Source organism: Meriones unguiculatus, chromosome 2 (assembly GCF_030254825.1).
Source record: "Meriones unguiculatus strain TT.TT164.6M chromosome 2, Bangor_MerUng_6.1, whole genome shotgun sequence".
NCBI classification, from domain to species: Eukaryota; Metazoa; Chordata; class Mammalia; order Rodentia; family Muridae; genus Meriones; species Meriones unguiculatus.
This window is the reverse complement of record NC_083350.1, coordinates 125,130,393-125,148,479: the sequence shown is the minus strand read 5'-3', so window position 1 is coordinate 125,148,479 and position 18,087 is coordinate 125,130,393. Positions and strand designations below refer to the sequence as shown.

At 41.9% G+C, this 18,087-nt stretch overlaps 1 protein-coding gene across 2 annotated transcripts in view; it reads right to left on the bottom strand.

Moving 5' to 3' along the window:
* Ptprb (protein tyrosine phosphatase receptor type B) overlaps window positions 1-18,087 on the bottom strand; it is a 107,574-nt gene that overhangs the window by 53,756 nt on the left and 35,731 nt on the right. For both annotated transcript variants that reach the window (XM_021656151.2, XM_021656152.2), the window contains 6 exons: window positions 13,301-13,579; window positions 12,093-12,350; window positions 9,536-9,799; window positions 7,476-7,745; window positions 4,778-5,038; window positions 4-270 (listed from right to left, as the gene is read on the bottom strand). In XM_021656151.2, coding sequence (XP_021511826.1) covers window positions 4-270; window positions 4,778-5,038; window positions 7,476-7,745; window positions 9,536-9,799; window positions 12,093-12,350; window positions 13,301-13,579 — 1,599 coding nt within the window. The remainder of the gene's footprint in view (window positions 1-3; window positions 271-4,777; window positions 5,039-7,475; window positions 7,746-9,535; window positions 9,800-12,092; window positions 12,351-13,300; window positions 13,580-18,087) is intronic.

Here is an 18,087-nt window from a genome sequence, read left to right as displayed (position 1 = left end):
TACCTGTTCTTCCTTCTGCCACCACCTGTCGGGAAGAGATCCCTCCGCTCACTGTCGTCACCACCACTGAGTAGAGGCTGCCGGATTTCAAGGCTCGGAAGCTGTACCTGCTGGTCTCACTGGAGACACTCTCGTTTTTGATGACCACATTTTCATGGATCAGTAAAAGTTGGTAGAACTCTACGTCTCCTGATGCCTTTGTCCAGTTAGTGAGCAGACTACTGGTCATGCCTTGGTTGGTGACGTACAAGTCAGTCACTTGGGCAGGCACTACAAGGCAGCAGATAGAAGACAAAGCACGCTATGTTTGGTCATCCCAAGGCAATGTGCGAATGAGGGGTCAAAGTGGAGACAGACTAAGTGCTAATAATAATAATAATAATAATAATAATAATAATAATAAACCCAAAACATGTTTTGTTTGGTTTTGATGTGGGCTTTTCGCCCTGTTTCTCACAGCATATAGATACTTGCTCCTCTTAAGGTTCAGCCCCTTTAAACAGCTGCTTATTCAACAGCTTTCGGTTATTCAGCCAGTAAAGATGAGATGATGATGCTTTGACTTTAAACTTCATATAACAAAGCTTGGTGCTTTAGCGAACTTTCTATTTAATATGACTTTAATCCATCTTTATTCTACAAGAGCACAAACCTTCAAATCTACCGGAGCCAAGGGCTATTACAGGGTGGCAATGGGAAATTCCTTCAAGTTGGTGGTGATGGTTACATTAGGGCCTAGCAAGTTGGTCACTTCTTTTTTAGTATGTCCTCCGAAGGGCTATTGTTGTGTTGCTCATGAGAATTCTATAATAATGTATAGAATTTATAAAATGACAGTATTGGCAATTATAGTAAGTAGTGAATGCCTACTACCGTTCAGAGCAGAAGGCATTTGGGAGGTCATATTATCTAATATTCATAAGTGTCTATAAGGTTAATTTCACATTTCCTTTACTAATGGGGAAATCAAACATCATGACAGCATCTCTCTAGCTTACCTCACAGCTTGATTAATAATCAGCAGATAGCCAGGCTACAGCTCTCTCACACTTAAGCCTGTGACCTTTTTCTAATTATCAGCTACTGCCACTTCCAACCGTTGGTTAGTGGCCACAGACACTGAGGTTGACATTTGGTTCTCTTTGTGCTCCTTCCTTAGGTCATAATAATCATAGCTTCAGTAGCCTCCTCCTTAAAGTTCATTAACTTTTGGGCTAAGGTGTGAATATATTGACCAAAATATTATCATGCATACTTCAGTAGAGCCATCTGATTTTAACTTTTATATGGAAAGTAAGGGAACTATAACTACCAGAACAGTTAAAACAAAACAAAACAAAAAACAAAACCGCTTCCTCACTAATCACAAAAACAAAGCTGAAGAACAAATATCAGCCAATTTTACTAGAAAGTCATAGTAATTAGGATGGTATGAATAAAACCAGCAAAGAACAGACAGACATATAAGTGGATGGAACAGAATTGGAAGTCCAGCACTCAGGGAGGCAGAGGCAGGCGCATCTTTGTGAGTTGGAGGCCAGCCTGGTCTATAAGAGTGAGTTCAGAACAGCCATGGCTACACAGAGAAACCCTGTCTCAGAAAAAACAAATGAACGAAAGAAAGGAAGGAAGGAAGGAAAGAAGGAAGGAAAGAAAGAAGGAAGGAAGAAAAGGCAACTAACAATGGTACTGAACAAGGAGAAAAATATCTGACCAAAAATCTTCCAAAAGGAGATCATAGATAGGGAAAAGGCATAGGAAAGGCTTCTCAAGCCGCCAGACATAAGAGTCCCCGACACATCTACTGGAATGGCTAGAGACACACAATAAACAGGAGTGCTGCCTGGAGTGGCCCGGCATTGTTTACAGCAGTGAAAAAAGTGTGTAATCTAGCTGGGATGGTGGCACATGCCTGTGGTCCCAGCTACCTAATGGGGCGGCTGGGACTGAAGGGTTGGTCACTTGACCCCAGGAATTTGGGGCTAGCCTGGACACCACAGTGAGAACCCCATCTCAAGACATAAGAAAATAAGCATTTTAATTGCTATAGAAGAGAGAGTCGCAGTTCCTCACAAAGTTAAACAAACGCCTTACCACACTTAAAGTATCATCCAAGAGTATGAATAGGGGTGAGGAAAACACTAGCATCTAAAACAATGCCGTGGCCTTTCATTTCCAGCACTATGCTAGATTATTAACACGAAAATGAAAAAAAAAATCACTACAATGAACGTAGCCCACATATTGGATGAGAACAAAACCAAATAAAACAATATTTTGTCAGAAACGTGAGGAATTCTCAGAGGCTGGTAAGGAAGTGGTAGGTTATTGGATTACTGAAGCAAACTGCTGCCTTAGGCATGTTTCAGACGTGAACTCGCACTCTGATTTTCCAGCAGGGCAGAATCCTGGAGGTGGGAGGTAAAGTGTAGGACACCCCCAGGCTGAGGAAGCTGATGGCTGAGCCTACACAGAACTGCATCCTGCAGCCTACTTCTTCTCTTCTCCCCACATCTCTGAGCCTTTTTAATATCTGCAGGAGAGAACAATTTTCTTTGAGGTGTTTTCCTTCTTTTCTGTAGACTTTCTATGTGCTGAGAAAGTCCCTGCCTCTGATCTAACTCCCAAGCCTTCTTGAGAATCCTTAACCTTGAGACAGCTTCGATGTGTTTACGACTGGAATTCACAAATGTGGGTGTTCAAAACACTCAGATTGACTAATTGTGTTGAACCAGGTGTGAGCTGACAGCAGTCCTGGGTACAAAGAAGAATCAAATGAAAATTCTTTCTGAAAAGCATCATTAAACAAAGCCTTAAAGAAGTCTCATATAATAAGATTCCAGGGTATATAAGCCTATAGAAAAAGAAAGAGAGAGAAACATTTAAACAAATAAAGCTGCTTAAGCAAATAGCAGCAAAAAATCAACAGACAATAGCCTATAACTGCTGCAGACTCCAGATTTCAGGAAAAAGACTGGACAGAATGCAAAACAAACATTTACGTTTAGATTGTAGTAATAAAAGAGTGCAGTTAAAACAAATCTAAAGAGCCTAATATATAACTCAGTCATAGAACTCTTGCTTAGTCTGTGTGTGTGCAGGTGGATGAGTGTGTGTCAGAGAGCATGTGCGTAAGTGTGCGCGAATGTGTATGTTTATGAATCTGTGTGAATACACTTAATTCAGAGTGAAAGAACATATATAGACTTGGGAGAAAACCAAAGAGGATATTTGAAAGTGAAAAATATAACAGAATTTACCAGATTAGATAGAGCTGCAGAGAGAATTAGTCAGCTAAAAGAACCAGATGAAAAAAAAATCAAGCAGATTGCAGAGCAGGAAGCAAATACATGGAAATGTGAGGCATGTGTATCTCTGTGTTACAAACGGGGAGTCAGAGAGAAGTGAGAGACAAAACTCTCAGAGTTAGGAGCTGAGACAAGGCCCCCCGAAAGCACAGAAATCCCGACACATCTCAAGTAAACGAGTGGGAGGGCTTCTGTACCTAGATTGCCCCCATGGAGCAGCAGGACTGCAGAGGCCACATTAAGTGGGCCTCTCAGAGGGAAGTGTGAACTGGCCTGGGAGCCCACTTTTTAACAGCGGCAATGAATGGCCGGAGAATAGGAAAACACTTCCAGTGTCCTGACAGAAAATATCTTTCAGCACAAGACAAAAAAAGACAAAAACATAGGAAATGGCTTTGCAAAGCTGAAAGCTGCATAAAGACACACCGGGGGGGGGGGGGGGGAAGCAAAAGTTGAGAGAGTTTGTCCCCAGGATTTTTCAACAAAGAATTTAAGGACCGTCCTTCCAGAAGAAAGAAAACCCTCTCTCATAGAACTTCTGAAACACAGAGAAAAAAAAAAAAAAAAAAAAAAGGAAAAACGGGCGGTACGGTAAGTCGGAAGAAAACTGAAGAGAGCATAGCTTCACAAAACCATGTTTTGGGGAGGTAGAATTTACAAGGAGAAATAAAAGGGCTGTAGGGAGGGCTCAGCAGGTCGGAACACTTGCTGCTCTTGCAGAGGACCTGGGCTTGTTTCCTGGAACCCACATGCAGGCTCACTCTCTGTAGCTTCAGTTCCTGGGGACAGGACATCCTCTTCTGGCCTCATGAGCACCAGGCACACACGTAGTGCTACACATACATACATGCAGGCAATCACTCACATATACACTAAAAAAAGAAGTTGCAGTAGGAGGGAAAGACAACACAGGCTATCCAGAGCCTGCGCATTGCCAATACCAGGCTTGACGAGAAAATGACAGCAGTTCCAAGGACATCTGCCACCTGCTGGCATCAGCACTCACGCACTTTCTTTCCCAGGTGACACTGGTGCTAAATTATCCATTCTCCTCTCTAAAGCCAGTTCTCTCATCGGGGTATAGATCCGACACCCCTCCCTGAAGGCCAACAACATTTGCCTCTCTCCTGATGATATCAATACCCCATTTTCCTGTAGATATTACAACCAACATGTAGCATCCTCCATTTTTAATAATTAAAAACAATACTTTCTGTCATACTCCCTATTCTTGACAGTGTCCCATTTCTCTGTTCTCTTTTGCAAGCAAAACTTCACAGCAAGGTTATTCTCTAATGTATTTCAATTAGTAAAATACACTTAAACAAAAGAAGAACCCTGGTAAAAATTGAAACACAACAGAAAGGGTCATAATGTCGTGCCAGGTACATAAGAGGCATAGCAGGCACTTAACAGATAGTTGCAAGTTTCTGTGGATAGGCCGTTGTAAAATGAGTGAGTGTTACTACCTGTTCTTCCTTTTACTGAAGATGACTGTTTTAAATCTCCACTCATACTGGTGATGGTCGCCTTGTAATTTCGTCCAGGCATCAGGTCTGTAAAGGTGAATTCTTTGGCATCCTTGGAGAGCGATTTGTGGATGACTAAGAGGTCTCTGTCCATCAGTGAAATGATGTATTTCTCCCATTCACCTGTAGGGGCCTGCCACGTGATGCCCAGTGAGGTCTCATTAGCGTGTTTGACACGAAGCTGGAGGACAGCCAGGGGGACTGAAGAAAAAGTCAAGAGAGACGTGAGGTCACTGGTCCAGTCCACAGCCATCAGCAGTTTTTAGAGAGCTACTCTCTTCCATCAGTCCTGGGTTCTACAGGAGTTGGGTGTGCTTTTAACTGCTCAGCCACCTCTGTAGTTCCTCTCTTCTTGTGGATCATTGTTTTGAAAATAATTAACCAATATCCTCTGACCCACGAAACTACAGAGAATTGCTTGAGTAGTTGAGTGAGAGGCATTTATTACTCTCAAAGGCACTTGGCTTGATGGACCAAGTCCCCTTGTGTATTTCTGGGTGGGCCCTGCTGTGTCACGAAGGGAAAGGCAACTTGAAAGCAATGACAATCTTAGTAAGGGTAGCCCTTATCTTAATGGAATCTTGATTTCTTCCACTTCTTTAAAAGATGTTATCATTACAATTTCTAGAAGGCCTTGCTAACAGCAAAATATAGGTCCTCCCAAACAATAGGCAAGCCAAATTATAAAAGAGTCAGTTGTATAAAATTGCAATTTGATTTCTGCACTTCCGTGGTAATGGACCAGTGCACCTTTTGTCAATGTACAAAAACCACTGATGATTTGAATCAAGGCCTACCTCGTGCTACTTTATTCATCACCTGGAAGTGTGGTTTTAAAACGACCCCTAAGTGGCCTGTGAAAATGGTTTGCTGCTCTAACGAAACAGAAAAATCTGGAAAACTATGCAAATCGAGGGGTTCTACCTTTTGCATTCACTCTGAGGACATTTGCAAAACCTCCCTGGCCAGGAAGGGCATGTGTTTCTGAAAAATATCACCAGTATCTGAAAGATGTCAGATACTTTTTAAAGAAACAGTGTGAACTCTGGTAGGTATACAAGTGTGTGGGGTCCAGGTCGAACCCTGGGTCAGTGGCCTCCAAAAGTGTTGAATTGCTTTGTTCATGTTTTAAAATTCAGGGTGAGAGACAGTTAAGGGTCTTGCTCTAGACCTTCAGGTGAGCAAAGCACTAACCACACTCTGCTTCAGACGCAGTGCTGAGAGTTAGATTTCTGAGCTCTCCAGCAGCATGGACATGAGCCTTATCCGGAAGGAACAAATTGTTTTTAAACTAGAAGACTAGGTTGCACAGAAGAAACTGAGGAAAAAATATTATGATTTGAAAGCAAATTCAGCATGAAATAAATAAAAATCAAAGATGGAGCGTGGGACGGGGGTTCTCCAGAGAATTGTGCCAATAGGTTGGACTAGACTATTTATCTTACATTTCCAGGTTGCTTGAATCTGGAAAATAATTGGTGTGGCTGGCAAAATACTGGGAGATGAGAGAGACACCCACACAGTGTCTTGACTTAAGCAGGCTAGTTCTTTGAGCATCATCCACCAGACATTAATATTTGGAAGAGGAAAACATCACTGAAAGATACAGGCTATGAGTTAAGAGGCTATTATCATCATCTTATTTAGCATTCTTCTCATAACTTTGAATCAGTGCAGTCATTTCTTTATCAGGCAAGACTACAGGAGATAGATTTCACTTTAAGTATGGGCTGTTCTGCATCCCGACAGTCATCATAGAAATGTAGAACTCGGCAGGATAACTGTCGCACCTGAGAGTTGAGGAAGCAGGTTCAGGGTTTTATGATTTGCCAGAGAAATTGCAATATAATGGTGACAACAACATGATCGAGACTCATGTATCCTAACACGCTTTTCCTGTCATCGAGACACATCCCTCTCCATGTCAATCACCACGGTACCTGATGCTCAGATTCTCAAATTGTTCAATATTAGGGCAAGGCAATGGTAACTTAGTTACCAGCACTCTTTGGAAGATTGGTCGTTATTCTCAGATTGTATCTTGCCTGTTGTTTGGCATTTAAAATATGTTTTCTTGGGGATGGAGAGAGATCTCAGTGCTTAAGAGTGTTCACCGTTCTGGCATAGGATGGGGCTCAGTTTCTAGTACTCATGTTGAGCATCTCACAAGTGCCCGTAATGCTAGGTCTGTGGGATCCTCTGCCTTCTTTCAGGAGCACATACCCTCCTCCCTGCCCCAACACTCAGTTTAAAAATCACACACACACACACACACATTTTAAGAAAGGGGTTTTCTGTGTAATCCTGGCTGTCCTAGAACTTGCTCTTTAGACCAGGTTGGCCTCAAACTCAGAGATCCACCTGCCCCTGCCCTTCGAATCATGAGATTAAAGGTGTGCACCACCACCATCTGGCATAAAAAGAAAAATTTAAAATGTCTTCTTTCATAAAATAATGAAAGTCACCCATGGAAAGGAGGTTCGATGTTCAAAATTGCCAAAATTAAATGTTTGAAACTCTGTTATCCTGTTACCATCTCACCTTTAGGGAGGGAGTACAGAAGTAAAACATCTGTGGTTATGTGAGGCAGGGAAGGAATTAAGTTCTGCCAGTCGTGAAACCCTACAAGTTTGTTTACCTGTCCTGCCTTGGCAGCGCTCAGAATTCCTCAGATCTCCACTCTCAACGATGACTTCCACCTCATACTGTCTCCCTGGTATGAGCTCCAGGACATCCATGACATAGTGTGTTTTCTCCTTTCCCACTGTGGTGTTGAGAAGCGCCAAGGACTCGTTGAAGAGCAGGACACGATAGTGCTCCCAGTCTCCAGCAGGGGGCGTCCAGTTCACTGCGAAGGACTTCATCCAAATCTCATTGTATGAAACCAGATTCCTCACCTTTTCTGGAACTAAACAAGGACATGCCAAGAACGTATTGAAAACAAACAAACAAAAAATTAAGGATATTCACTTGCCTTTTATGAGAAGCAACGTATAGAGAACACAGTGGCTGCTGTTGTACACATTTGCACCCCTCCGGATGTCTGTGTACATCAGCTGAGTACACTTTTTCAATTTGAAGACATTTGACGTTCAAGAAATGCATGCAAAAATCATTTCAACAACAGGACACTTATGCACTTTCTTGCAACACTGTTCATAGTCTGGTGATGCTTTCTTTGTTTTCCATTGCTTGCCTGCCAGTGCTGGAGATCATACTGACATTGTATCTCATGATGGTGACACAGACAAATGGGACAGCCTTTGAAATAGATAGTGTATGTTGTTGCTCATGAAACATTCCCATTCTTTTTATTCCAACGGGGAAGAACAAACTTCATGCATTTTGGCTTTAGGCATGTTTCAAGTACAAAACACTCAGGGTCTCTCCAAAACAACGATCAAACAAAACCTCAGGTCCTTCACCTAACATCTGTGTCCCTTCAAGCTCAGACCTGCTCTCCTCCTAGACCTCCTCCTGACATCTCCCTAGAGTCTCCCTCCCTCCTTCCCTTTCCCCGTTAGTGTGTTCAGGAGTGTGTGCGGCAGAACTGTGGTCTCCTGAACTCTTCCACTTCTGAGACTTTGTTCCCATCATTCATTCTCTCGCAGACATTTCTTCTTTTCCTCTTTTATTTGCCAGAAAGTTTACTCAGTCTGGGTTCTACAGTGAAGCCATTTCCACTAAGCTTCTACTGATCTTCTGAAAGAGAATACTCTTTTGGATCCCTTTTGACCATACAGCTTTTACTTGAGATCTCTAATGGCACTGGGACCAGACACAGACTGAACCACCTGCTTTTAATTCCAACCCCAGTACTTTCTGGCCGGATGACCAAGAGCAAGTTATTTAATACTCCAGTTTATCTGTACAACGTCTATGTTAACAGCATAGCTCTTAGCTTACAGTTTTCCTGTAATAAATAAACAAAATAGGTGTAACGTGTTTACACAGGGCCTGACACGAAATTATCGATGCCATTAGTATTTCTAACGGATACTATTCTTGGTGTGTGTGTGTTTGCCTGTGTGTGCATGTGTGCATGTGTGTGTGTGTGTGTTACATCTTTGGTTAAAATCTATTAAGCAAAGACCAGCAGATAACCTTTTATTAAACTATAAAAAATGGCCCCTGAAATGTCATATTTTCACTTAGAGGAGTATTAAAAATAAGCCACCAAGCAGGTTTGCCCACAGGGTGTGCTTTGCAGAACCTTGCCTTAAAAGAAATAGTACATCATAACCATTTAACTGTGTCCAAGGTTCAAAGTACATAAATTATTCAAATAAAGAATGAGATAAATGTCCAGTAACATAAAATAATAAAATTATTTATGGGAAACATGATTAAGTGCTAACTTGGCCTTTTAAAAAGAATGAACCATAAACATTTCCTTTATTGACATCAGTGGTAGTGTATTTGTGATACTTAGGTGACATGGCATGAAAAAGCAGAGAGCAGGGACAGCATGCAGATCACACAGGAACCCAGGCACATTCGTTTAAGTGACAAAATTTATGCAATTGAACCTCTGTGCATGGGTTCTATTCCCTGGGCTTCCTTGGAATAGAAGGAAGGTAATAAAAACCCTCCTTCTCAGGTAGGAGAAGAAATTTCCTTCTATGTTATTTTGTCCTATTCTGAGCTATACCTGAGAGTGATTGAAGCAACCAAAGACTATTCTGGAGGCTGACTTACCTGTTCTGCCCATTGCCATCTTCTGAGCAGACAGTTCACCAGAGACACAGATGATGGTAACCTGGTAAAGCCGCCCAGGAACTAAGTCTGTAAACTGAATTTCAGTAACACGAGGCGCTAATGTTTTGGATTCCTTGATGGTCCCTTGGTGAGACAGGGTAACGTTGTAGGAGTCTACATCTCCAAGAGGTTTCTGCCACTTGACTTTTAGAGAAGTCGGACTGCCATCATTTGTGACCTTCAGATCTGGGACCGCCATCGGAGCTAATCAGCAAGGAATAAAACAGAGATTTTACTCCTCATCTCTTGCCCTTCCTATAGGCACATTTTCACCGGGACTTTAGTGCCTGTGGTTACATACTCTTGGATCAAGAGAAAACTGCTTGAGAGACAAGACGATACTGGAAATCCAAGCAAGACTGCGCTATGGCAAGAGCGTCTTACAGTCAGGAGCCTGGATTCTGGGTGGACTTGCCAAGCGGTCCACAGAACACTGGGCAGTTCTCTGCCAGTCTCACTCTGCCTAGTTGCTTCCTGGCAAATAAAGCTTGGTTAGAACATTCTCTGCATTCCTTTGCAGCTCTGGGACTCTTTAGAGAGACTTTACAATGAGATATGCCATCTACTTAATTTCTTTTCCTTTCTTTCTTTCTTCTTTCCTGCCTTTCTTTCTTTCTTTCTTAGATTTATTTATTTATTTTATTTATACAGTTTTCTGCCTGCATTTGTGCCAGCAGGCCAGAAGAGGGCACCAGATCTCATTATAGATGGTTATACCATGTGGTTGCTGGGAATTGAACTCAGGACTTACCTCTGAGCCATTTCTCCAGCCCCCTGCTTAATTTTTTTGTGAGTGTTTATATACTTAATAAATATCAAGTACACACTAAATAGGTGGATTAGTTGGTAGTTGTACAAATTTGTGTGCTAAAATACTGTTTTGTTTTGTTTTGAGATAAGGTTTCTCTGTGTAGCCTTGGCTGTCCTGGACTCACTTTGTAGGTCAGGCTGGCCTCAAACTCACAGAGATCAGCCTGCCTCTTCCTCCTGAATGCTGGGAGTACAGGTGTGTGCCACTGCTCTTGGCTGCTAAAATATTTTTTAAAAGGTGTGTGTGTGTGTGTGTGTGTGTGTGTGTGAGAGAGAGAGAGAGAGAGAATGTATGTCACGTGTGTGCAAGTGCCCACGGATGCCAGAAGAGGACATTGATTCCAGGGGGCTGGAGATACAGGCAGTTGTAAGCTGCCCAATGAGGGTGCTAGAAGCAAATCCCAGGAGAGCAGCAAGCACTCCTGACAGCCGAGCCATCTCCCCAACCCACTAAAACACTTCTTATATTAAGTCATGATGAAGAGCTGTGTTACTCTTTCATCAAAGGAAAACTCAGGACAAGAGATAAGCTTTGGTGAATATTTTTTTCTACCTCTTACACATGCTGTAACTATGCCTAATGGCATAATACAAATTAGTACAGTTTCACTAGAAGAGAGACTATAGCACAATGACTTTGCACAGGACACTCAGAAGGCAAATTTGTGGGTTTTTTTCTCTCTCTCTGTATCTTTGTCTCTGTGTTTGTCTCTCTATCGTACTGTCCCTGTATCTCTCTGTCTCTCTTCCTTCCTCTCCTTCTCCCTCCCTCTCTTTCTCTCCAGTCCAGGATGGTCTAGAACTTGCTATATAGTCAAGGCTGTTCTCAAATTTGTTATCCTCCTGCCTCAGCTTCCTGAGTGTTGGGATTGCAAGTGTGCATATGGCTTTACTTGTTCTTGACATATCTCTTATTTAGGAGCATTGACATGTCTTTGAAGTGTGTTATGTGTTATATGTAGGAGTCCCCCAAATCTTTCTCCTTAGCTTCCTGTAGTTCTAGATACTCTTCCCATTAGAATGATTCCAAAGGTACCACCTATATTACAGTTTACTTTAAAATTAGACAACTCACACAGAGAAAAGGTTTATCACCACATTGTACTAATTAGGAGCAGATGACTATAAGTTCCGTGAGGGCTCTGACATTGTCTCTCTTGACTGGCACTAACCTGCAATGCTTAGCATATACTGAACACTCAGTAAATGAATGTGCAAATGAACAATTCATTAATCACTAGCACCAATTAGGTTTTTTTATTTTTTTTCAGTTTAGGTTGGGCTGTGGGACTGGGCTCTATGTCATGCTTTCATGGTAAAGGGTTTTAGAAATGACTGTCATATAGGGATGTCTCTTTATAGCACTAAAAAAGCACTCCCGACTTACTGTGGGTGATTACAAAGATAGTAGACGCCTAGTTAAGAGCCTTTGGGGGCCTTTGCTGTGTATTAAATCAAAAAGTTTGAACCGTATCAGCAACTAACTTTGCTTTAAAATATTGCCAAGGGCTAGTTTCAACTTTAGAACAAAAGAGAATCTTTTTTCTTCATGAACACCGATGTATGTGAAAGTCTTTCTATAACTCACATGAATTTCAGTTTATCCTACATTACCATTATCCAAAAACATACCCGGTTTAAACTCACTTTGAGCTTTGCTCTTGTTTAGCCAAGAGGAGGCGCTTACCTGTCCTCACTAGTCTCCACCGGTAGTTTTGCAGGCCCGAGGCCATGGTGACAATGGTGAGGTTGTAGAGGTGGCCAGGGGTCAAGCCATGTAAAGCGTAAGAAGTGTCCTGCTTGTCCACCTTCCTGTCTTGGACTATGGTTCCTTTATCCATCAGCATCAGCCTGTATTGCTCCACATTCCCAGAACCACGAGACCAGGAAATGAGGAGAGAATTCGGATTGGGGGAAACGCCGATATCTTTCACTGGAGACGGCACTAGTGGGAAGAAAACACAAGTCCAGAATGTCATTCATGATCCCCTTGTAGAAAGACAGAGGCGGAGTTCTTTAATTTACATCTTTACTTAGACTTGTAGCCATATTCTAACTTGTATGATAGCAATAATTAGTAATGGCTCTCTTGAGAGTTCAATGGAACCTTCATTAACCATCTTTATTAAGTCCACAGGCTTTATGGGCTAAAGGGACATCATGCATTGCCGGTCTTATCTCCCCTGTTTTACAGAGATGACTCTAGATGTTGCCAATCAGTGTAATGTAGCATGACAATACTTAGAGGGGACAAAGGAACAAACTTGAGGAAAAATGGAAAGAGATAGAAATAAGCAGACACAGCGAGGGAAGAGCAAGTGACAGGAAAGCCAGGAACTTCCCAGGAGTGCTGTCATGACACATGGAGACGTGAGATGAATTATTTTTCAGCATATCCAAGAAGCCAAAACCCTATTGTAAATACAGGGGTGATATTATGAAAATACAAGGGGAGAGAGGGAGAGAGAGAGAGAGAACGAGAACAAATAAGTCACAAATTTGGAAGGCAAGGGGCAGAAATCTCTTTTTCCTGGATTTGAATTAGATTGACCTATAGGGATTCCCTGTTTTAAATGAGAGAAAACTCCATTTTCAGAGAAATCTAGTAACTTGCTCAAAATCGCCTAGCTCTGTAGCGGCACACACACACGTCCAGTCTCCTCCCTGTATCATAACCTCCTTTTGACAGGGTATTTACTCTATTTGCTTATGAGAGATATCATGTTCCCATTCCTTGAATAACGTATAGTATTGAAGGTGACATAGAGGGCTGGGGGGTGCTTGCCTAGCACACAAGAGTCTCTGGGGTTTCATCCCCGGCACCAGCAAAAAGAAGAAAAAGAGAGAAAAGAAAAGGTATTGCAGACTCTTAACTACCAACAACACAGATCTTACCTGTTGATCCATTGATATACATGGGAGAGGAGCGTTTTTCTCCAGACACAGCTGTGATGGCAATTTTGTAGTTACTACCAGCAGTGAGGTTCAAGAAGGTGTATTGGCTCCATGTGATACTTTCTCGAACTTGGACTTCTCGTATCTTTTGATTGTTCTCATCAAATAATTGCACCTCATACCTGGTGACTTTTCCGGAAGAGGGGGTCCACTGGACTTGCAGGGTAGTTGAAGCTGTCTTCTCAGGGTTGACTTCAAACCTGGCAGGAGGCAGGGGATCTGCAAAGCATACACCATTAAAGACAAGACAGCATGAGGTCTTTGAAAATAACTGTTTATTCTGCTGAAGCCGAGGTTCACTTTCCTTAAAAATGTAAAGAATCTCCACCGCCTGAGAAAAAATATCGCCTATTGCTGTTGCTATACTTGTGAACCCACTGTCTCATTTCACAAACACACAGCTCCCTTACCTATTAGAGACATGAATTCCTACTTCTGATAAGGGCTTTTTGTTAAGGTAGGTCTGACCCTGAAAATTCAATCAAGGCTATGTTTTCTTGGACTGGGAAGTTCAGCATGTTTTCAGACACTGACAAGCACCCATCCTGTGCTTCATTAAATACTGAGGCTCCAACCGGAAAATATAGACTAGTAGGGGATAATAGGAGTTTGGAATTTGTACTCAGCTTTTTCCTAGGTTGTGGATCCTTGGTGTCATTTACAAACATAAATTTGGGTAGTTTTTAGCTATTAGATTTGATATTGAGCCTAATATATATTTGCTTACCAAATTAGATGCTCCCAACATCTGTGATTACCACTATCCCTATATTTTTAAAACCTTAGTTCTGGAGAATGCTGGCATTGACAGGGTCCACAGCGCTGATGGGATGGATAATGTTTCGCACCTAACAATTCATGTCACTTGGGTGATATTCTTGAAGTCAGGGTCAGTGTGGGGAGTGCTACTCTGCCCTTGCTGAATCTTTACCATTGAACTTGAATCAGGATGAAGAGGGTGTCATGGGACTGGGAACTAGCTCAGAGGTCAACATGATCTTATAAGCAGCTATTCATTAGGCATAGTGAGAAGTTGAATATAAGAATTTAGGCTGTCCCTAGTTTGCAAGCAGGGAGCAGAACCACTGAGAAACATCTACATGTGAAAAAAATGTATCAGTCTTGCATAGTTTTTGGCCACAAAAGTCAGAAGGAGATATTGGGGAGCAATTTGTAAATCGGGCCATTTGTTTGAGTGACAGTTATACAGACCTCAGCTCCAGCCATGTCCTGGTGGATTGCATTTTGTTCATGATACCCAGAATTATGCACCTTATAATAAATGTACTCCCTGAAGAAGATGCCCATTTGTGATTAGCACAGCTCCAGCAAGTAAGTTAACCTTATTCTCTGTTCAGATGGCATCTTTGGGCAGGCAGTTCATAAGACTACCTGTGGGCGAACAAGACATTGTATATGCAATACAGCCTATGAAATCTGGTGCCTTTATGTTTTAAGCTATTGTTTATGTGAGCTCATCATTCTGTAAAAATTAAAGATCCCATGACTATATATATATATGTATATATATATATATATATCAATAATTATTAAAAACACGAAGAATAGCTGAGAAGCCGGTAAAGGCAATGCCTCAGACAGAGAGCTCAGAGCACAGGTGAGCTTCGAAAACTTCTCATGTTCCCACCCTTGTGATCGCCTGACGGTTCTATGTCTTAGCATTTCGTGACTTTGAATCTGGCTCCATGGCTTGGCTGTTTTATACCTGGGGAATTTGTAATGCTCAACATTAGCTGTCCTTATGGTTCCTATTCCATGCTGATTTATCTGCCACGGAACCAGTGAGGTATGGTTCTAAAGAGCATGGACTTTGGAACTGGATGAAGCTAAGTTCAAATATTGGCTCCGTTGCATACCATTGATGTGACACTGAGTTTCATCGAAGCTTCTAACTCCCCGTTTGTCTGGAGTGCAATAATAAACAAACAAACAAACAAATAAATAGGGATAATAATAAATACAAGCGTTCCAAGGAGTTTTGAGAGCAAACCAGATATAGAGATTTTAACCCAACATGCAATGGGTACTTAGTTCAAAATCCTATTTCTGTCTCATTTATCAAATAAATAAATATTTTCTTCTGAATCATTTATAAGAAGGAGGCAAAAACAAAACAAAAAATTTTGCAAACTGAACTGATGATATCTTCAATGACTTCTGTTATATAAAGAAAAGTCTTGGTAAAAATCTTGGAACTAATTTTCTAACGCTTAAGTTAAAGTAAGTACTTTCCAAGATGATTTTTATTCATAGCTTTTTTTATTTAACTTTTATTAATTACACTTTATTCATTTTGTATCCCCCCATAAGCCCCTCCTCCTTCCCTCCCGATCCCACTCTCCCTCCCCTTTCTGCATGCATGTCCCTCCCCAAGTCCACTAATAGGGGAGGTCCTCCTCTCCTTCTTTCTGATCTTAGTCTATCAGTTCTCATCAGAAGTGGCTGCATTGTCATCTTCTGTGGCCTGGTAAGGCTGCTCCCCCCTCAGGGGGATGTGATCAAAGAGCAGGCTAATCAGATTGTGTCAGAGGCAGTCCCTCTTCCCATTACTATGTAACCCACTTGGACATGGGCTACATCTGTGCAGGGGTTCTAGGTTATCTCCATGAATAGTCCTTGGTTGGAGTATGAGTCTCTGGGAAGTTCCCTGTGTTCAAATTTTCTTGTTCTGTTGCTTTTTTTTTTTTTTTGTAATTGAAATTTAAAATTTTTTGGAGGGAGTGATGCAGGTAAATATTATTTAAATTTTTTTATCCTATGCAACAGATGCCTTAATAAAAGGAAAGAAGGTAATGTCCCTTCATACAAGGTTCTTTAGTTACCTGGCAAGAATAAGGCGCCTACCATTGTGAGATTCCAATAGCCAGCAAACCTCTAGGACAAAGTAGTGGGACCAACCACGAAGAAACACTTTTGCTGAAGTAGCATTTTAAGGGCAAGGGCGAAAGGGACACTTTCCCCCAGTGGAAGTTCCACAGAGATAAATCTTGCCATCTATGTCTATTACCAAACCAGATAAAGGTTAAAGAAAGTGTTAGGAGCAGTGTAGTCTAAATATACACAATCTGCAAAATATGAGCTGTAAAAAATGAATTTTAAGATTGCGTGCCTAGAGGGTGAACTTCAGAAATGCAGACTTTATCTAATCTCTCTGAGCCAGAAAACAAAACAGTCGATCCTTTGTACATCCGGCAGAACAAAGAAACAATGAAACTGGGAAGTGCCTGGGCTGCGAGAACCTGCCCTGGAAACAAACACTTAAAACCCCATTTACACTGCGATAAAGCCCGGGGCTGGCAGAGGTCCACTGCTGCCCCGCATGCCGCAGGAGCCGAAGGGTTTGGAGATTTCATTAGCATCGGCCCAGTGAAAACGCCACTGTAGCCAAAACATTTTCCGTTTCATAGCAGATGTAAGTCAGATGCCTCTGTTTGGGGTGCAAGCTTCTTCGGCGTGTGGCAGCACGTATGATTGGTTCGTATGTGCGTGCATGTGAGTGTGTGTGAGGACTAGTGCACAGGTGTGCCATAGTGTGAATGTCAAGGTTAGATCACAACCTCGGGTATCCCTGTATTCCACCTTGTTGGAGACGGGGTTTCTGTGTTGCTCCTCTGGACACCTAGCTGACTGGTCCATGAGCCACCTGAGATAATCCTTTCTCCACTTCCTATTTTGCCCTGAGAGCACTGGGATTATAGGCAAGCGTGACCCAGGCCTGTGTTTATGCGGGCTCTGGGGATTCCAACAAAGGTCTTCATATGTGCATGAAAAGCCCTTAACCCACTGAGCCATCTCCTAGCTTTCATCTGTATGAATGTATGCATGCATGCATGCGTGCATGTATTATGTAATCATGTACGTATGCATGTATGTTGTGTATGTGAGGGTGATTTTAACACTGTTTGACAATTCAGCTACATAACTGCCAATCTAGTTTTTCTGCCCTCAGAAGAAAAGACAAGGCTTGGAAAAATTCCTAAGCCAAGATGAATTATGTTTTCCTCTTAAAAAAAAAAAGCCACTTGGAAAGAAGAAAATTATATTTCTAATGCAAGTAATACTTAATTCTTATAATTTTTATCAGTGAGGCTACTAAGAATATTAGTGTTTATTGATACATAGATTTCTAGGCTTAAACTACGAAATGACTGAATTTATTTTAGAAATAAATTTAAACCAAGAGGCGTGCTGCCAACCTGTGCATCGGTGTCAACATCTGTATAGGACCTACATTATATCTGGGAAGGATGCCATGGAGGAGAAGCTGAGAGACACCAAATGTGGGTACCAGGAGGTAGAGCCAAATATCTGACAGCCAGATGTAAACTGTGTGTTCTTTCTAGCATGTGAGATGCTGCCCTGAGGTGCATATTCGGTGCAACCTCAACAAACCCATCTAGATGTGCATGGAAGGGACAGGCATGTTTATACAACTCCTCAGCTGAGAGCATACTCAAGACGAGTAATAGCAGGATGGCACCTGTGCCTAACTCTAGGCACAGGAAAGCTCCCTTGAACTATTCATTTAGCTGTTATCTTAGGAAGCTAGGTTGGGGTTTATTAAGAAGTGGTTGAAGCAAAGAGGTCAGCATGAGCTTTAAGAGTGTGGGAAACAGACACTTAAGACAACAGCCAGTGTCGTGCCCTGCAGTGAATGCTGGCTCCTCGGGGGAGTCTTCCCATTGAGTTTTAAGCTGTTTTCCTTG